Source organism: Rhea pennata, chromosome 10 (genome assembly GCF_028389875.1).
Source record: "Rhea pennata isolate bPtePen1 chromosome 10, bPtePen1.pri, whole genome shotgun sequence".
NCBI classification, from domain to species: Eukaryota; Metazoa; Chordata; class Aves; order Rheiformes; family Rheidae; genus Rhea; species Rhea pennata.
In genome coordinates this window covers 4,419,916-4,441,191 of record NC_084672.1, presented here as the reverse complement: position 1 = coordinate 4,441,191, position 21,276 = coordinate 4,419,916, and the positions used below count along the sequence as shown (strand labels likewise).

General features: G+C 37.1%; 1 protein-coding gene across 12 annotated transcripts in view; it reads left to right on the top strand.

Moving 5' to 3' along the window:
- Window positions 1–21,276, top strand: part of MEF2A (myocyte enhancer factor 2A) — a 110,705-nt gene that overhangs the window by 84,894 nt on the left and 4,535 nt on the right. For 9 of the 12 annotated variants that reach the window (XM_062583368.1, XM_062583370.1, XM_062583371.1 and 6 more), the window contains 4 exons: window positions 9,283–9,473; window positions 11,182–11,205; window positions 14,871–14,997; window positions 20,995–21,121. In XM_062583368.1, coding sequence (XP_062439352.1) covers window positions 9,283–9,473; window positions 11,182–11,205; window positions 14,871–14,997; window positions 20,995–21,121 — 469 coding nt within the window. The remainder of the gene's footprint in view (window positions 1–9,282; window positions 9,474–11,181; window positions 11,206–14,870; window positions 14,998–20,994; window positions 21,122–21,276) is intronic. The other 3 variants (XM_062583375.1, XM_062583373.1, XM_062583376.1) reach the window with 1 other exon arrangement.

Sequence of the window (21,276 nt, the reverse complement as noted above, 5' to 3'; positions counted from 1 at the left end):
CAGTATTTCTTTGGCCTTTGGGATTTTCAGTAAGCAGATAATGATAAAATTTTTCATTTAAATAATATTTTCTCATCTAAACAAAATTTATTACTCTAATAGAGAGGAGGCAGCCCGTTCAGTTTTATCATGTTACAGAAAGACAAAATGACATGATCAACCCACATCCTTCATACTCCTTTCCTCTCTTGAGATGTCTTGGTAATGGAGGATCAGTTTTGGAAATGCACATAACTCCTCAGAATACGTTTGTAGCAAGGAGTTAAGAGAAACAATTGTTGACCTTTGGTATTTGCTCACATAATGTGGCAACTGGGAGAAAGCTCTTTTGCAGATAAACTCAAATTTGATTGAGTTTATGAATAAAAAATGCTGTAACTAGGAACCTCAAAGCATAGGTTTGACTCTCCAGTCTATATCCACTCTGGTTATGCGCAGCAAAGATGATGAATATTAATGTGTGGCTTGTATTAGGTAAGCGAAATTTTAAATGGAAGAAACTTCCTCATTGGAGGTGGAGGGAAAAAACTCAGAGGACTATATTTAGAAACTCTGGAGGTCATACATGGATTTCTGTAGTATTTCAAAAGTCAGATTATGTAAGTTTATTATCAGACAGTTTCAGGCTTTTTTAAAATCAAGTGGTAGTAACAGAAACCTCAGGTTTAAGATTTCTTCTATTAATAAGCAAAGAAAATAGTTGTTTACAGCACTTGCTCATATATTATTTCTTGAGTGCTATAGAATATTGACCTATAAAAATACCCAGTTACAGCAGTTTGGTGAACATATTTAATGAGAAAATGTTCTCCTACTTCTTGAATTTATTAGTAGTTTATATGAAAAGTCAAAATTCATTTCTTATCTTTTACTTTCCAGAACATCATACCCAAAATGTTATACTCGTACCCACTCATTTCTAGAAAGATTTGCATTCAAATAACAGTTGTGGCTGCATAAGGACAGTGTGGAAGATTTGGAAGTAGTACCTCTTGCAAAACTCACATTCCTAGATAACACCAGAATGCTAAGCCCCAGAATACATTACGTTGTCAGAACTTCACTTTCTTCTAGAATATGGCAGGACTTCTTTTAAATAACATCAGGTACATGGTAGACTTCTCAACTGCAACCAAACAATATCGAGAAAACATACATAACCAAACTGAATAAATCTGCAAACTTGTCACTTCAAGCTTGGCTGCTACCACTGAAGCCTATATATCAAGTTGTTAATGTCGGCAGATAACAATGTTAATTGGGACATTTATTATGGAATTTAATCAAAATTTATTTTCTTTTTATTAGCTGCCACTCCTTTCTTTTAAACTTCTCGAGAATGGTGAATTCTCGTGTGGATATAGTTTTGAAATGTCATGTGTTTCTTTTTCAGCTCTCAATTTATAGGAGAGGTGTCAAAGATAAAGATGGAATACTTGCAATCTAGAGGTATAAATACATGTATTCACAGATATTTTGCTTTATACAAAGGAAAAACCCAAATCTTACTCCCAATTATAAAGTTTTGAGCATTTGAGATTTTGTTTCCTTTTCATTAAAAGACATGCCTTTACCTCTAAGGAAAAATTAGTAAGGTTGTATTACATAGTTGGGACATAATACAAACAAAGATGCTGCAGAAAATGGCTCATGTTTAGTTCATATGTTTTTCCTATCATATGTAAGTTGATTGGAATTGATAGGATTTGCTTTAATACTCAATCTACCAACTTAACATTATTCTGTTGAAAATAACCTTTTCTAATGAGTAGAAGTATTTGTTCATTGTGGCAAAGATTGAATGGTGGCTTTTAATGGCGATTCTATACATTAGCAATCATTTTATAAAAACTCAGAGCTTAGAGCTGTTATAACTCCAAAAAAGTGTTTTTATTTTATAATATTTTTTCAAAGTTTAACCCATCATGTAAAAGCATCCACCAAATGTTTTTCATTTGGCCAGTGTATCAGTTTTGAAAGGGAAAAAAATGTCCTGCGTTACAACTTGCAACCTAATTCACTTTTTCTATTAACTAAATTAGATGTTTTGGAGCTACAATTTTTCTCTTGCTGTTGCCCACAGTCAGTGTTAAACCCTACTTAATTTACGATTGACAACTAATATGCTTCAAGAATCTCACCTCCCCAGGATGTGTATAATTTGCTATTTGTTATCAACATCACCAGGCTTTGAATACAAGCTATATGTCTACGTTATTTCTTTCAAAAGGCTATAGTTAGTCAAAGTATGGCTTCACTTGTTCAGAATACCCAAGTATGAGGGAGGGCTTCTGTGACCTTGAAAGAGAAGGATGCTGAATGAAACAGTAATTTTCAAATGTGTTGTGAGGTGGTCTGCTTTATTGTGTTCCAGTAAATTTGTTACTACACCTTGAGTTTTCCCAGAGGTTTCCAGTGAAGGGTCGTGTCAGTGAAATTGTCCCATCCTCAGGGACTCTGGGAATTGGAACTCCCCTGTCCCCTCCCTGTGTCAGAAGATAAAAGAAACTTTCAGCCTGGTCTTTCACGAGTCTTCTACGTCGTGTGCCTAACATGCTACAATCCTTAAAAATAGGACACCAGAGGGCTTCAATTAAAAAAATAAAAAATAAAAAACCAAAAACAAAACAAAACAATACTTTCTGTATGTATCTTTCCATTTGTGTTGTTTCACTTATTAACCTGGCCCAATGAGAAGTGTCCCACTAACTCTGAAAAACCTAGCTGTTTCAGGAATTTTGCTTGAAAGTGGAGTGATGCTGTCTGACTCTTGCTTAAGCAACAGACTTTCCTCTTCCTGTGCTGCCCCTATCCCCACCAAACCCTAAACTCATCAGTCTGTCACTGCATCAGATAAACAGCCTAGCACCAGTGTTGTAAGGGAATATCTTAGGAAAGCAGCTGCAATCCTGGAGCATGTACCTACTTATGGTTGTGAATTACTGGTGGTATTTCTAGCCTGCTATATTTCATTGGGACAGGTTAGTAACTGCCACAGATAGTCTTACACAAGATAGAGCTTCTCACTTCCTGGCTTGTACTGTGAGGGGTTTGTCCTAAGAATGTATGTTTGAGTGACGTTAAATGCAGTGGACAAAGGTTCTTGTTCTGTAATCTCAGTAGTTGTTGGCATATCATTCCTCCTTACTCTGATCTTCATGGTTACCCAGGTAAATACAACAGTCAGTGTTTCACTCTTCTCTAAGGAAGAAGTTGAAGGATCCCTGAAGAAATCTGAGAGCAGTCTGTTTACATATCCAGTCTACAGCTTCCAATTTCTTCTTGAGGAAAAGACCTACTGAAAGTGGACTACAGACCGGCTGGTTGGCAGAGTGCAGGCTGAACCCTTCTCCCTTTGATAGACATAAACCCATTTGTTAGCAGATAACAGATCATGATGGATGGATCAAATTTTGATCAGAGAGTAGATCAGCTCACAGGAAACAACTCACTGAAATTGGCTTGGAAAATACTCTGGTAGTAGGGTTTTTTGTTTGTTTGTTTGGTTTTTTTTTTAGCAAGACTTCTTGGACGCCACAGGTCCACATGAGGTCATTTCAACCCATGAAGTACTCTTAAATTTTTGTTGAAATCTCACATACTGTTATGTGTGTTCATTATCTTTCCAAAACTTCTGGTTTACAAGAAGATACAAGACAATTCTGGCTGGAATTTGCCACATGCATAGCAAACTGTCTGCCAGCTGGATGAAAGTTTTGCAGCATATCTGTTTGTGTGAAGTCTCAACGTTTAGATGTCAGTTTGGCCTGATACTGCACTACGTGTTCTCAGAAATTCTAATAACTGTTAATGTATCAGTTCTCTCCTTCCTTCTTTACATTGGCTTCCTTTACATTGGCTTTGCCTAGATAGTATAGGAAGCAACAAATTCAGCAAGTAATATCTGATTTCATTAACTACAAACAGCTTAGTTGACAAATGACCTAAAAAGCATCTAATTGTCATTGTTAAATTTTCTCGTAGAGTAGATTAACATTTAGATATAAAAGCAGTATGCTTTTATTTTAAACTTGCTGCTGTTCTGAATAGTAATCCTAATCCTGTAGAAGGCCTACTTAAATTCCAAATATTCTTGAATATTGTATCTCATCCTTACATATAGCTTCAGACAAAAAAAAAAATTCCAGCAACCTGAAAAATGAGTCCTTTTAAATTTAGTTTCATAGCATAAGTAAGTGTTCCCTTGAGTTTCAAAGTCATGTGTGTTTGTCCTTTTTTGATACCTAAATTATTGCCTTAAAAGTATCAATCTTGAATGGTTATCTGGCTTCAAAATCTTACACTATTGTGTTACTTTAGTTCTAATCACAGCATTATCAAAAATATTGATGTTTAAAAGTCAGTGAAAATAAATTTCAGCTTTTCTGAGAAGTTTTCAGAACTAGTGGAGAAAGGCTTTCTGAAGTGATGCTAGAATCAGCAGTACTTTCTGTTGTGCAGAGCTGAAAACTCTAACTGCAAGTTACTTAATTTCCATTCAGAGGTATTGTCCCCCTAAAACTGCAACTATAATAATTAAGGCATATAGAAATGCTATTGTCATATTTACTTGTATTACTTTTTTTTCCCAAGGTCCTACATGTGAATGTTTTTCTTAATGAGACTATATTTTGTTTTCTGTGCATCTACTGAAATGTTGGGCAGAAACTGAAGCACAGGAAGTTCAGCCTGACCGTGAGGGGGAATTTCTTCACTGTGAGAGTGACAGAGCACTGGACCAGGTTGCCCAGAGAGGTTGTGGAGTCTCCTTCTCTGGAGATAGTCAAGGCCTGCCTGGATGCAACCCTGTCTAACATGCTCTAGGTGACCCTGTTTGAGCAGGGAGGTTGGACTAGATGATCTCCAGAGGTCCCTTCCAATGTTACCGATTCTATGATTCTATGTCATCTTGCTAAACACCATTTTCAGTTTACTTTGAAATTTCTAGATAACTTTTGTCAAATTATGTGAAGTTACTTGGATAAATATTTCTATACTACAATTCTCATGTTTGCTTAATCTTGTATTACTTATTTGGTTGCTCATGATTATTTTCTAAAACTATGTACAACCATTCAATTTCTCCGAAGTTGAAGCACAAAAAAGATTAATGGTATCAATGACACCTAATATATTCCTCGAGTTGTAATAAGAACATGGAGTACTTTCCGTCCATGTGTATTCATTTTTTCAGGTGATGTGATTTATATAGTGAAGTATGAGTCTGACATACAATTGAATGCTGCATCTTGGACTGCAGGACAATAAATGAGATTAAGTGATACAACTTTCTGAAGGCATTAGTATACAGTTGTTAAAGGGCAGGTTTTATTATGTATTTTCAGAAAAGAAGCTACTTCAATGTTAAGTCCAGTTTTTCACCAAACAAGAAGTGGGCTAATTGGCATTGGCAATGCTTGTTACAATAGAATCTCATTAAATTATAATTTTCATCTTTGTTTAAAATTACTCCTGTAATTGAGGGCTTTTATCATCTGCATTGGTCTCTGTTTATCAGTTTAATAAAACTGTTATGGAAGTAAAACCAAGTAGGTTTAATTTATGCTTACGTAGGATTTTCTATCCTGTTTCCATTTTTCAATTTGATAGCATTTTTAAACGTAAAAATAACTGTATTTGAGGAAGATGTAGTGAGTGGGATAGAAACAACTTCCATATTATACAAAATAGTGAGTGGAATTTATGGGGTTATTAAAGCTTCAGTTTGGCAACCTGCCATGCAGTTGCATCATCCTGTAATCATTATCTGTTTCTGGCTCATGACCTTACTCTACGAAATACTGTGCTTTTAGTTGTCCTTTTAGTCTTTACTTGTAATTTGATTTTTCTTATTGCATCTTTAACAGCAAAAAAATACTTTGAATTTCATATAAAAAACTAATATTCTGCAGTCTTTTTGCAGCCCTAGCATATGAGTAACAGATGCAGGTACCTCAGTGTGTGTTACAAAGAGCAAGCACAGAACATCAAAGGGCTGCTGTTTTATTAGATTAATACCCCTAGTATTGCACATAATACGACACTCTTGCTTTTCTCATCCTTAACACTTTTTCTAAACACTCGTATTTTGTTCTAAAAGAATGCTCAGCCTTTTGATGGAGTAAATGCTTCGACTCTGGCTGTGCTGCTGCTGAATGATACTGTGCAGAGAAGGCAATGGCAAGAAGTTTGTTGTTTTTGACAGCACCATTAAGAGCATGAAATGTTTCTGAAGGACTGGCAGAGCCTTGAAATAAGGGCTACAGGAAATGACTGTACTGGGTGTGGAAACAAGGCACTATCCAGATTTAACACATGAGCTACCAAAATGCTTGAAAACAGACGGCAGGAAATGGCATCATAGGATAGATGAAAGTACTGTACAGAAGTCCATTGTTTATAAAAAGTGTTGTTGTTCTGAAATTCCAAAAACCACAGCATTGCTATATGGTAATGTTGGCAGCCTATGGAGTAATAAAATGTATTTACTATTTCAGCAAAGACTATTTTTTTTAATAAAGAGGTCTTTAAAAGCACTAGTAATTTTGATGAAATAATGTGACAATTTTTAGCATGTAGTTGCATCAAATTTATGCTATTTTCAACTAATTTTTACTGCCTCACGTGTGTTCCTAGATCCACTTAATTCATACTTTCTAATATTCCTTGTGTGATATTTGCCTTGTAATCTGGTGCTTCATAGGCTGTTTGTAACTAATGTTAATGCAGCCTGGTGGTGGCTTGGTTTTAAAACATTAATGTTGTAATTACTCTGTCACATACTCTACATATTTCATTTCATTTTATTTTTTATTATTATTATTTTTTTGCTTTCTTATGTCCTAACCAAATAACGCAACTCGGACACTTGCAGTAGTAATTTACAAATAAACTAAGTCTGGTATGGGTTCAGCTTTTTTTATTGCTTTTGTTTTATGTTTTCCTGGAGCTCGTGCACATCTCAACGCAACCAATAACAATTGACGAAAAGTTATCGGGTTTCTCCAAGCAAGCAAGAGTCTGTGCACCTCTAGCTTGTATTCTCAACTTCGAGCAATGTTTCCGGCCCCTTTAACTAAATATAATCGGCAACCTCAAGGCATCCCAATGAATTATGCTGTTAAATTGAAATATGATGTTAAATTGAAATATACTTTTGCAATGATTCTTAATACAGAAGGAGGAATGCTGATGTAAAAAGCTTTTACTTTTCTCTGCTCTCATTGTATCCTTACTTCCCCACATGATCTTTGAGGAAAAATTTGTAGAATTCTCACAAAAAAAAGGGATTCCCCTACATCTCCTACAGAGGCTTCAGGGAAATACAAAATTGGAAAACACTCCCCCCTCAGCCTTGAAAAACACGTGGGATGTATCGGCTCCTCCAAGTATGGCTAGGCTCTGCAAAGCAGGAAATCCGCAAACGAAGTAAAGCCAGAGCTTGCAGTGCTGATCTTAAACTTGAGAATTTACTGCTCATCCGTATGTGAACAAGGATACTGTGGCTGCTACTTCTACGTTAGCAAGTTCCATCCACATTCAGATTTTTTTCTTTAAAAATATGCCGCTGTAATTTAATTTGTTGTTTTAAGAATTTAACTACGAAAAGAAAAACCCCAGAAGACTGATGTTAAGAATTATAGCAAAGTCCATACTTGTAGTCTGAGGATATTCCAAAAGATGTTTATAAAACAGAAATTAAATTAAGACTCGGGCTTCCATTTATGGTGGGGAGGGAGGTGGTGACAATGGCAGTTGGCAGCTCCCCACAGCATAACAAGGCTCCGTGCTAAGAGAGGATGTTTCCTCATCAATGTCCTAGTGAGTTTGCAGGTTCTCAATGTTTATTAGCTAAGTACTTTATTGGTCCCAGTCACCTTTATCAAATGTTGTGCTGTCCTACTGATAACATCTTACTGTTCTACAGTCTCGATGAGCTTTTAAAGGCATTAGAAATTTCACTAGAGATAGTAGAATGTGACACTGACAACTTTCTTATTTTAATTGCCTTTAAATTAACGTGTACTTAATGTAATAAAATTGGATTGGGCACAGGGGCCTATTCAAATTAGAATAATGGTACAAAATTCATGCCAGTATGGCGCTACAGGCTATTAGACAAGAATTTCACACAGAGCAAACTTTGTGTAATAGAGTTGCCCCTGAATTATGGCTGTAAAGGCCACTTTCAGAACTGGAATGTTAGTCTAAACATAATCTTGTTATAAATTGTACTTATTTATACACATATGTACACAGCTTCTGTAGTGTTCGCCTCTCCCTGTTGTAAAATTCCCTCATTTACAATTTTTTTTTTTTAATTTGCAGATGAATAAGGTGTATGTATTTGGGGAATTGTGGCTGCAAATATGATAGACTGTTGGAATGCAGCTTTCGAAAAATTGTCTGAAAGTATGTTTTAATTAATGTGATAGGTGCCTGTGTGCCTTTCTACTGGAAAACAGAATATCAATACACAAAATTGCTTTAGTGTGCCGTTACTTCTTTCTGATGCATTTTGAGTGTGGTCTAAGGCCTATATCTTGAGCATTACTTTGCTTTGGAGATCTCAGTGCTAGCAGTCAGCACCTGGAGGCTTTGGCTTGTCTGATTCTCCCTTGATAAGTATCAGGAGAAAGAGAGAGAAAGACCTGTCTGGAATAAATGGATGGATAGAGCTGATACGTATGTCTGTGCCTAGAGCTTGGAATGAATGTTAAGAAAATGGATTTGTTCTCCTCATCCTTGCTAAATATAATAACCAGACAGCATATATTTTTGAGACTGAAGTTAATGTTATTAAAGGATAGATCCTGGAATATTACAGGTGCTTGAAGAAGCCTCTTCAGAAGTGGAGACTTTAGGGGCTGTTTTTTATTCACACTGGCAGCAGTGCACTCTAATTCATGTTCTCTGTGGGGCTGGGGGGGGGGGTGAAACAAGGAACATGTTTTTTTGCCAGCTTTGCCTAGAACTTCAAAGGACAAAAAAAGTGGATGATCGTAAAAGTAATTCTTTGTCAGTATGCCCTTTAGAGGATTTAATGTGCACCAACATGCCCTTGATGTGATACTCCCTTACTATCCTGTACTTGCCTATACTACCGTACTGATCTTCTGGTGAAAGTGTTTCTTGTTTGATTGATTATTCTGTGCTGCTCCTATTGTGGAAAAGTTTGTTATTGAAAATTTTATGAAAGTAATACCATTTGTACATCTGCGTTAAAACTTTGTATTACTACTTCTCTTCAGTCTTAAGATGTGTGTGTTTTTCCTGTTTCAGGTAATGGTTTTGTGAACTCTCGAGCTTCACCAAGTCTCCTTGGAACTGCTGGTGGTGGGAATGGCTTAGGCAAAGTCATGCCTACAAAGTCTCCGCCTCCACCTGGAGGAGGTAATCTTGGAATGAACAATCGTAAACCAGACCTCCGTGTTGTCATCCCACCCTCCAGCAAGGGTATGATGCCACCACTGGTAAGTTAAAACACTTGTTCTATAGTTAGCTTTGGGTTTAGGTTAGGAATGAAATGTTCTGTTCCCACATGCAGGGACAAAGTATCTCAAATACTTACTATATGCTATAGTAATAGAAAAGCCTTTGTGTTCAGAAATTTCACTAATGAAAATCTTAAGTTATAAATAAATGCCTAGCTTGGAAAAAGTACATTTCAAGATTTTTTTTAAAGCATGAAATAGTCATCTGACCTAAATGTGGTTAGAGTGCAATTCTAGAAAGAGATTTGAGCTTTATTGTTTTGATTTGTCATCTCTTTGATTTGTTTGTACTGAGAAGTCTATTAGGTTGGGGAGGTAGGTTTTTAAAAGGATTATGCATTATTCTGTGCAGGAATGGTTGGTCTTACTGATAGTATGAACTATATTAAGATGACCCAAAACATAATTGACTCTCTTTTTCCTAGGTTGTAATGTTTGTAGGGTGCAAAATGTTGCTTTGTGAAAATTATGGTCTGAGAGGAATGCCTTGTTTGGCATAGTGTGCTGGAATGTAACCTCTCATGTCCTCTGTTGGATGTCATGTCTTCAATGGAGACATAGAAGAGTAATGAGGATCAGTCTCAATCCCTGCGACTAAATATTTTTTTTTTTTTTACTTTTCAATACTACTGTGTTGTTTGGGATGTTGATAGTAATATTTATTCAGCCTAGGTTTAGCATAGCATGCAAGGTTTGTGTCAGGCGTGAGGCAACCACAGCACAGAGGCCAGAACAGGTCTGTCGGGAAGAGTTACTCAATTCTTCCTCTAATTTGGTTGGCCAAATCCTTTGATCCTAGTCTTTCACTGTTGTGCAGAAATTCAGAGGATCTGTGTGCTCATTTTCTTTATTTCCACATATAGAAGGATGAACCATAACCAAAAGGAGCAGGATATAAACACCATAAGCACTCTCTGTACTGTTCTTTGTTTTCAGGCTATCACAAGTAGTTACATTTAGTACTGGTATTAACATTAAATAATGCAACATCAATCTGAGCAACGGAAGATATAATAAGGTTTGGACTAACACTGAAGTTTAGATTCTTTAGAAGTATGTGAATAGAATATGTGAATAGAAGATAAAAGGAAAATACCGACTGATTTGTAAAGGGAAAATTATGCTTTTAAGTTTATTAGAAATAGATACGCAAAGAGGATTTTTGTAATACAATGATTCTAATATTAGCAGTATATTATAGTATGCAGTACCTGTTTATTTCTTCATTCTCAAGAATGACATATAATTTAATTTGTTTTTTGTCTGTCTGTTTTGAGGAAGTAGAAAAGAGTTTTCTGAGTAGAGATGCCTGGATGGCATAATGATTATACATGAAAAATATTTTGTTACTGAGCTGTATGTTTATTGGATGAGTTCAGCCAGAAAGTGATGTGTTCCCTATCTCTGTATGATGTCAGTGTGTAGCTGTGTCCTTGTTTTTACAGGCTCTTTCTGCATTAATTTTGCCACAGCGTGTTTTTTTTATATATAGTATTTTTTATTAATTGATCTAAATTACATGAAGTATTAGACTTGCTAATAGTGTTTTTTACAGAATCAGGTGGCGATTTCACATTACTAATGACAATACATAAAAATCTTGAAGCACAAACGTGACTTTTCTTTCATTTTTGAAAGCAATGCTATTCTTAGTAACTGTGTTATCCCTCTTGTTTGCTGAGTACAGTCGGAGGAGGATGAATTGGAGTTGGTGAGTTTGGGCTCGTGTTTGATGAGAGAGAGCAAGATGCTGAAAACTTACTTTACTACAGTTTTTAACTGTAGTTTCATTACATATGTAAAGTAATTCCAGTGTTCCCTTGGTAGCAGACAAAAATACATTTGTTTTATCAAAACCAAAACCCCACCGATTCAAGTTGACAACACATCTAAAGTCTAGCATTTTCTATTTGTAAACCTCTATTTTTTACGAAAAAAGCTTTTTATTTTTCTTGGAGGGAACATTGGAAAAGAGCCTTACAGAGTAACTGTCCATGTGTATAGGATGCTTACTGAGTTTTAATAAAATATAAATAACCAGCTGTGGACCCCTAAGTTATTGAAATATTTTTAGAAAGTGGCTTCACTCATGAAGTTCTTCAGATTGTAACACAAGCCCTGTATTACTTCTCTTACTTTCATGGAGATTACATCATTGCTGGTGAGGTCACCTTTTTAGAGGTTAGAATTATTTCATCCTGCGTGAGATTATCAAACCACAGGGGTGTTCCCTGTTTACCAAAAGAAACAGAGAATTTCAAAAGAATAATTCTACCTTTTTCCAGTGGAAAGATATTCTGGTTTTGACAGGAAACCCTTGGGATTTGTGTTTTTCTATTTTTTCCAAAAGGTTTTAACATTTGGCATTCCCTCTGGAAAATAACATAAGGCTACAATAATTCAAAACTTATTTTTAGAGCAGTTTGCAAATTGTTTAGCTGCTGTAGCACAAATCATGCAGAAGGTGCTGCATCAGGGAGTGATTGTAAAGCTACACGGAGAATTCAGCAAATCGTATACCTTGACTTGTTTTTGAACATGGACCTGTTGCTAATATGAGGCTCTAGTTGCATGAAAGCATGGGAAATGTAGTGATTTAGATACATTACTTAATGAATGCATGTTATTGTTTGATATATATTTAACCTTAAACATGAGTAATTTGCAATAGTAGATAAGGAGAATTGATTTTTAAAAAGCTAGTATTTAAATTTTTTATCATTTTATTGGAATGACTTGCTAATTGAGCAGAGATAAACAGCTGTGTTGGGGTATCTAGCTTCCAGTACAAGAACTAGAACTTTAAGTCAGCATAAAAATAAATAAATATAAATACCATTGCATGCATCTCAGTAATTGGAATGATGTGAAATCGTTTGAGTTGAGGTGTTCCTCACTGCTGGAATTGCTATGCTCCTTGCCTTGTGAAATGGTGTGACTTAACAAAGAATATTTGATTTATGGATGCTATATGTAGAGTGGGCCCTCTAGTGGCTGTAAGGATGGGCTCATCTGTTAGGAAACCAGGCACACACGAAGGGAAAGTAGTAAGTATCTTCCTCAAACAAAAACTCCTAAACATAGTAAGTAAGTGTAAAATACGCCTGTAATGTTACCTCCCTTATCATGCTAATTAATGCTAAGAAATCGTTCCAAATCATGTCTGTGAGCATCAATTCTGTCTAGCTGCAACTAAAAATACTTAGAATATGTAAAGCAGAGGAGGTAGCAGAGTTGCATAGCAGGGGTCAGATTCCTCCTCTTACTGCTGTCATTTGCACCAGTTAAAATTATGCAAGATGTCTTGAATCTTTCTGATTGACTGAATCTCCAAGTACAGTAAACGTTACACGCATCAGAGTATTTCTCAGTGGCTTTATTCGCCTGAGTGTTTAGGAGTTGCGTTCAGAAATAAATCACGTCAGAAAACCAGCTTTATTAGCTATCCCCCCCCCCCCCCCAAAAAAAAAAATCCCATGGGTATATCCTTTGGTCTGGATTGTTTCCCAGTATGTTCCTCTAACTTTTCCATTATACACTAATCCCAACTTTGTAGGCTGCCGTCCAAAAACCCTTTGGAAAAAGGTCAATATCTGTCAGACACAAAAATCTACTTCAATAACATATCTTTACATCAATAAAATTGGCCTAGTGGACATTTTCAGAAGTACATGAGCGATTTAAAAGGATAAATTATATACAAAATCAGTGGGACTTTCTCTGTGACTGTAGGGCATTTGAAGTCTGGGAATTGTGCAGCAGCGTAGGTACCTCTTTGCTGAAGAAACACCAAAATAGTCTCCAGACTCGTATTTATGAGACTCAGGGAGCTTTCCACAGCATCCAGATAAAATGGTGATCAGAAGATTGTAGCTGATGAAGGATTGTAGCCATTTTTAACATGGTAGTTGTGGTATACTCTTTTTTTTTTTTTTTAACTGAGAAGACACAAGTCCAAGATTGATAGCCCTGAATTCATCTTCACAAGTATTAGCTTAAATTGAGTAGAGCCATCTTTCTGTACCTGCTCATTCCATTATTATTATAAAGGGAAACATGCATTTTTAATACTGCTCGCTCTTTCAAGATCAGAGCGGAGAAAAAATGAAGTACTGCAGATACTGAAATATTTGTATGTCTGTCCTAAATGAGAGAAAGTAATAAGGTTCTGTCATTCATTTAAAGTTAGGAAATTAAATTCTCCCAAAGAGCTAAGAAGCTACTATTATAGCAAACATTTTTTTTTTCAGGGATAGAGGGAAAGTTGCTTTAAAAAAAAGCATTTAAAATAGTTGAAATTTACCTCCCTTAATCTCAAATTTTCTTTGAGAATGCAGAAATACAGAATACAGGGAAAGTAAAGGTTTCTGTGGGTAAAACTATAAGCATGTCTTGTTTAAAAATAAAAACGCAATGTTGCCTGCTCTTGTCACCATCTGGCAAGGCTAAATGGTGTTGAACTGCGTATTTCAAATAAAAGATTTAAAGTTGCCTTCATGAATAACAGTGCATTCTGTGGCAGAATAGCTTCGCTGTCTGGTGGTATTCACCACAATACTTAAGTAAAATCTTTAACAATTTTCTAAACAGCAAATTTTGTTGAAGGGTTTAATTTGAGTGATATGTTTGCTACAGATGTTCATTCCAGTATATGTCATATAAAGACTGTTATTAAAAAGCCAGTTCACGCCTAGAGTTAGACAGAAGAGATCATCTGAGACAATACAGTTTAGCTGTTTTTCCTGTCAAAAAGCACAGTTGCTCTGTGCAAACTGAACTGTCACATGCTCTGAAACATATCTGCAATATAATAAGTATTTTCAGTTTCTCAGGAACCATGGGAACTACAGGATTATCTCATCACCGCGGTTTTATCAACACAATGATTTAGAAGATCTCTGTTTTTCTTTTAGTACAGGTGCACTTAGCACAGTGCCAAAGCTGGCAGCTAAAATTTTGAAAATCAGATAAGCAACTGGAAAACCAGGAACCTCTCCTTTCTAATAGAACAGCATCTCACCATGTGCCCTAAATCCCCTATAAAAATGAGGCTTACAACTTTTAAATCCCTTAGGAACTTCTGAAAATTGTAGGATTGTCTTGTAACTCAAATTAACACTGTTGAAATCTGCATGCATGGGAGGGGGAACTAGTGCATATTGATTCATTTTTCATTTCAGTTTGCCAAGATCAATTTGGTTTAGCATTTGAAATGTTTTGTAGAAGAAAATCCATCCAGACAAAAAAGGATATTTGTTTAAATAGCAATAAGACACAGAAACACAAATTTATTTGAATATTATTTTTATAATAACACATAGTTTTCCATTGTTCTAACTGACATCACAACATGTTGTTATTTTTAATCATGTGCAGAATACCCAAAGGATAAGTAGTTCTCAGTCTACCCAGCCTCTTGCTACCCCTGTGGTGTCTGTGACAACTCCAAGCTTGCCTCCACAGGGACTGGTGTATTCGGCCATGCCTACTGCCTACAACACTGGTAAGCGTTGTTTTTCATAAGTGGCTCGATTTGTCAGATGTACAAAGCTTTTGTGATTCATAAGCTCATAAAATTTGCATTTTTGTGACACTTCACTTTATTTTCCTATTGAGTTCAGGAGAAGGCTCTTATTCATCAAAAAAGAGCTTTTAGCATGTAAAATGTGTGAATGTTGAGACTTGCATCAGGAAGAAGCTTTCAGTCATTCAGGTTGCACACAGCTGAGGGGTCGTAATGAAATGCATTGCATATAGCAGTAGTATCCAAGCTGTCAGTCTGAGAACTGAAATATTTCAGATTGAAGCAATAGTGATACTTCAGCCAACTTCAGTTTTGCTCTGCTCGAGTCCAACAGCACAAAGGAATCAGATTCTTTTATGGGGATTTTCAATTTACAAAAAAGCCCTGATGTACAAAATCAACGTTGTGCCCCTTCAGTAATTTTAGCTATAGTGAGATGGGGAGTTGCTGAAGGGTGTTGCCAGCATGTGATCATTGGGGATCTATCTGTTACCTGTTGAACCTTAGAACTGCTTTCTGTCCAAGTTAGGTGTGATGCAAAGAATTTGATAATGTAAGTTGGTAATTAGTTTGTCCTTTTGTTGGAAAGTAGTTCAGGACGTGATGCTTTATCTCTGTGACAGTAAACTTTGACTTCAGTCTCAGAAGTTCAGTTTTTGTTACAGACCCTGTGTGCAATTGGTAAGGGAATTTTTGTAACCGTTTCCTTGAAGGACTACAGCCTTAGAGCCACAAAGGCCTCAGGTTGATTACTGTGATCTATGATGCATAGTTTAATTTTCAAATGCACCTCCAGAGAAATTACATTGCAGATGAGTATGAATAAATTTTGTAAGTCAGAGTTAAAATAGGCATTAGTTAAAACCCTGAAGGAAAATAAAGGAAGTAATTCCCCTGTTCACTAGTCATCTTAGGTGAAATCTAATTTGAACATTTAAACCTAAGTGGTGTAATTTGTTAAAACAAGAATTTTTGAACTGGGGAGCATTACTTTGGCAATATTAGTATTTAAGTGGTGTTTGGTAGGCTTTCAGATTTAAAAAAAATTCTCTCTTTGCAATGATAGCTCTTAGCAACTGAGCTGCACTAGGGAACTTCTATTTATAGCTGCTCAACTCGGGCTCTCAGGCTTGACAGAAGAGCCTGGAGCATTCTCCTCTTCTTCCCATGAGCCCAGGGAGAGCCACATTTCCAGTAGAGGAAATTCCCTAGTAGCTTTTCTTCCTTGGCCCCATATCATCGTCAATGGAGCAGGAAGGCAGCAGGCAGACAGGAGACGCTCAGGAACCTGGGAGGCAGTGGGAGACGTGCCAGGAAGAAATAGAGCTCTTTTCGTTATGGAGCCACAGAAATACCAAAGAAACAAGAATGCATTATCATCTTTCAAAGTCCAGTGACCCTTCCCTAGTCTTTAGGTGGAGTTTTGACAGAGTCTATTTGGAAAGTCTTCTCTGGCAACCTCCTGAGATTCACAAAGTTTACGTGGGCCACTCATGGCTTTCGTCATGAGATTTGAAAATCACTGGGTGTCTGTCATCTGTCTGTCATCAACTTTGGAAATTTGGTAGAATCCTATGCCTGACCTCCACATAGTCCTGTTGTTCCTCCCAAATCTATGAAAGTTAATTTTACTATTTACTTTGTGATATACTCTGATTAGAGTTAACATTCCAGTCAGTCTAAATACTCTGCAAATGAAAGGGTAGATGTATTTCTTTGATGGCATAGTCTTAGGCAATGAACATTCTTAATGGAGCTTTTTGCAGCATTGAGTATATGAACACTGTTTACAAGCACAGGGACTTGAAGCATTTTTTAATGCACACTGAGCTTTGTGAAACTGAAGAACAGAAAAAATAAGGTATGAAACATTTTAAAATAAAAATTATGCCATTGTTTAAACAAAGCATGTCTTTTTTGAGAGGGCAGGGGTGAGCTTATCTTGTTTTATGAGCTGTCAAGTGTTCCTGTGGGTAGTGAAATCCTAGACTTAGCAGTTGGCAGCTGAGATCTTTCCTTTTCTCAACAGAAGGATGGTGGAAAAAAAAACCCAAGAGGGCACAGTAAGGAACATTAAAAATAAGGATAGTATAGGGTTATTGAGTATGTACGTGTGATTATTCATTTAGCACCTTTGCTGGTCTAGTATTAGTGACTGAAGGCTCTTACCTTTGTGCATAGGCCAGGACATGTCCAGAAATCTTTGGGGTTCTCTAGAAAATGGCTAGAACCTGAGTGAGAACTTCAGTGTGTTTTACAGATTTGTTTGAGCCTTTCCAAGGAAAGAAGCCATCAAGAATCTGTAATTCTGACAGATGAGTAAGATAAAGTATGCCATCCACTTGCAATCCTTTTTCCCAACAAGAAGACTTGATATTATATACATTTCGCTCCATTTCATAGCTTTGAAACGCTTTACTTATTCTTTATGACTTCATATAGTTATTGGTTTATATTTGTAGCCATTCTCCTCCTAAACAAATTCAAATCTCTTGGTCTGCCTTTCCCCTACCTCCAACTCTATTAATGTGTTCATTAACTGATATTTATTCCCTTTCAGTAATTTTGTGCACTGGTTTACCTCAGCAGCACTTCTCCAAACAGTCCTTGGCACGCCCGAGGTTTGCATTTTGAGAGGGACTGTTTAGTCATCAGTAATAGTAAATATTTATACTCTAGTAATACTCAACTAAATTATTAAACATTTATGCAAATAATCACTACTTGGGGGGGGGAAGTTAAGAGTCTAAAGATGTGAATGAAGGAGAAGATACAGTTGCAATGATGATATAAGGAGCAGAGTGAAGAATTGTGCTTGGTGACTTGTTTCAGATTATGAGCTTAACTATGACGTTGCTGAATATAAAGCTCTGTTTCATTTTGATTTTTACTCCCGAGATTATTTATTGCACCTGCTAGCTGTTTAAAGTAAACAAATAAATGGTCTTCTGAGCTGGGACCAGTCCTCGAGTTGTTCGCCCTGTCGCCTCGCAAACCCCTGCATTCTCTGGTGCAGTGTGACGTTGACCCGTGAAGCAGTGTTGTGTGTGTCCCTTAGCCAGAATAACTTGGTGGCTAAAGCAGGCTTTTGGGATGAATGGGGCTGCAGTCTGAATCTCAGGAAACAGCAAAAAGCACCGAAACTGGATTCTGCACTGCAGACCTGTTCTGTTATCAGTAGGACGGGGTTTTAAAAGGCAGCACATCTCCTTTGGATAGTGCCGTATTTTGTGAAGAGCTTTGAGCCTTCAGTGTTTGTTTTTATTGGACTGAGCCTTTCAGGGGACTTGCATAAAGGAATTTGGCGTTCAGACCTCAGTACTGTCAGGGAAGGCATCCCTTATGTAACAATTTCAGTCTTGCAGTTCACGGACCTTAGGTACCTAAATTGTTTTGGGGCGATTGGTTAGATTTTTTCAGAGATGTAAAGGGTAGGTCTAACCCTTAGATTCTTGATTAAAATCTTGGATATCAGTCTTGCATGAAGATGCTAGTCTATCTGTTTGGCTGGAGAAGTACTCTTTCTGCAGGTTGCTGGAGGAAGGGCCGGAGGAAACTGAGGTATTTGTTCTAGCGCTTTCTATACGTGTTTTTAAGTAGTCAAAAAAGCAGAGATTAGTTAAATAGTAACTTATATACTTGAGCAGAGCAAAACATATCTAACCATCACCTGAATTATATTAATGGTTTTATGTCAGCTGCTTGCAAAGACATAGATTTCAAAGGCATCTCCCCGTCTGTTAAGGTCACGCTGCAGTAATGGTTTCCATCGTGTCGAAGGCGCTCTTGTGCCGGTGCGGCTTTTCCGTTCTGCAGCAAGCCGCTCGCATAGAAATCGGCATCCTGCTTTTACTGCCAGCGGATATATTATCACTTACGGGAACGGTAATGCAGTGCTCTGCTTGTGCAGTGGTATATGTAATGTTAGGAAGAGGATCTCTTCTAACCTCTGCCATCAGCCACTCTCTACCTAAAGCACCAAAAGTGAATTGTCCATTACCATAAAAGCTGTAATCGCAAAGAAACAGCGCACGGAACCGAACTCCTACAAACGTTTGCCTCAACACAGAAATCCCATGGGCACAGAATCTCAGGCCTTTGCCCTCCCTGCAGCTTGTCATAGCTCTGGCTGCTCTGAATGTTACTGAGTGCAAGTAGGATTGGAGGGTTGAATTTCCAGAAAAGAAGAATGAAGCTTTTTTCCTTTTTAAAAGGAAAAAAAAATGGACTTTTCTTTTGTCTTGTAAAAGGGCTTTGGATTGATCAGCTTGGGAGGAATTCCTTCTGTATCCATGCAGAAATAGTGAGGTTTTTTTCAGAGTTTAAATAAAAATGGCATCAACTGAGAAAGAAAATAGATAAATAAAAAGGCAGCATACATAGCTTCACCTACCAGGGGAGTTCTCTGGGGTTCCCAAGGTCTTCATGAAGACCCCTGCAGTGGTGCACCTGCATCTCTGTGTGGCACATTAAGCCTATTGGCTTTCTCAATAGGCCATGAAAGAGTAGCCTAAAAGTTGTCCACAGGAAACAAGCGGGAGGAGGAGAATGGGGAAGCTGTTCTAGAAAATTTATCTCAAAAGAAACAATCTTAAATAATAATGGTTTTGTCATGTTAGGGTAATGCTTTAGCACATTCTGTAGAAGACCAGCTTCAGTGGAGTTTTTGGTTCATCTGCTGGCAGTGTAAAATAGTTCTCAAGAGAGCAGAAATTATTTTCTGGAAGCTCTATTACAAAATAATTAAAAGCAGAGAAGTGTTTGCAGCTTTGTTTTAAAACTTGAAAGAAAAGCATAAGCGATAATGATGATGTGAAAATAACTTCCCAAGTGTGAATGAAAAGCGAGAAGCAGCTAAGCATTATAGCCCAGCCAGAAATAACAGCCAGTCACTGCCTATTGATTAGAAATATGTGCTATTTTTCTAGTATCCATTTAAATTGTATTTCTGTATAATGATATTTTTCCTTTTAATGAAAGCTTTGATAGAGAGATGACTGCTTATTCATACATAGAGGGACCCTAGTGAGAGGGAGGGAGGACGTGATCCTTTGCAGTAGGGCTGCACAAGTCACATGAGCGGTGGGTTGATAAGGATTCCCGCTGCAGTGACTTTGGCTCATCCCGTCATGGCCAGGAGCATCCCCGGCTCCCTGTGCGCCGCCTGCAGCGGCGGGTGCATCCGTCCCTACCGTTCACGGTCCCTTTGCCTGGGGAGCCAGGCAAATAGCAGCGTTTTGGGTTGGTTGGAGCTTGTAGGACTGTGAGTGCTTTGTAACCGATGAGCCGGCCAAAAGGTCTGTGTGTTCTGATTGCCTGACTAGCCACTGCCTCCCGTCTGGATTGTATGTTTTATTTAGAACTGAACCAGAGCCAGGCTGTCTTTAAGTTCAAAGCAAGAAACACCCTTGTCTTTTAATGACTTGTATTAATTCTTCCTTTTTTGTTTTATTTTGAAATCTCCAGACAGACTCAAATCTTCAGGAACTGGAAATACTTTGCTTGGTGTAAGACATACTAGATAATGTGCATAACTGTGCTGTACCCATGGGTTTAAAATAAGCCATAGAGACAGCAGCAAGCAGTAATCAATCAAAGGCAGAAAATAAATACGGTATTTGGCAACTGCTGTCCTGTTAAGATCCTCATGAAGTTATTAAGGCTGTTCACAGACTAAAAGCTTTTTTTTTTATCTTTAGATGCCTTTGGGACACTTGCTATTTGATTGGAGCAGGAAGCTTTTATATTTGTGCTTGTATACATACATACAAAAGTATGTGTATATATTATATACATATGTACATACAAATTTAAATACATGTGTATATGTAAGTGTATACAACTATATATTTAACTATATTTACATATATAACTATATATAGTTGTATATACTTATACAGATGTATTTAAATTTCTATATATGTGGATATGTATAAGAAAATGTATTAACTATTTTCTTTGTTTTTTCCCTCTCAGATTACTCCTTGACTAGTGCAGACTTGTCTGCCTTACAGGGATTTAACTCCCCAGGAATGCTATCTTTAGGGCAGGTATCTGCCTGGCAGCAGCATCATCTAGGTCCAGCAGCCCTCAGCTCTCTTGTGTAAGTAAATTTGATATTACTATGGTCTTACATGCAGGTGGGAGCTTCTGTCACTTTGACTAAGTCGAATAATCTTCGCTGTGAAATACTCAGCACACTAGCACTTTAATTTCATTTCTGTTACCCTGTGTGCAATGCCTTTCAAGTTTGCTTGT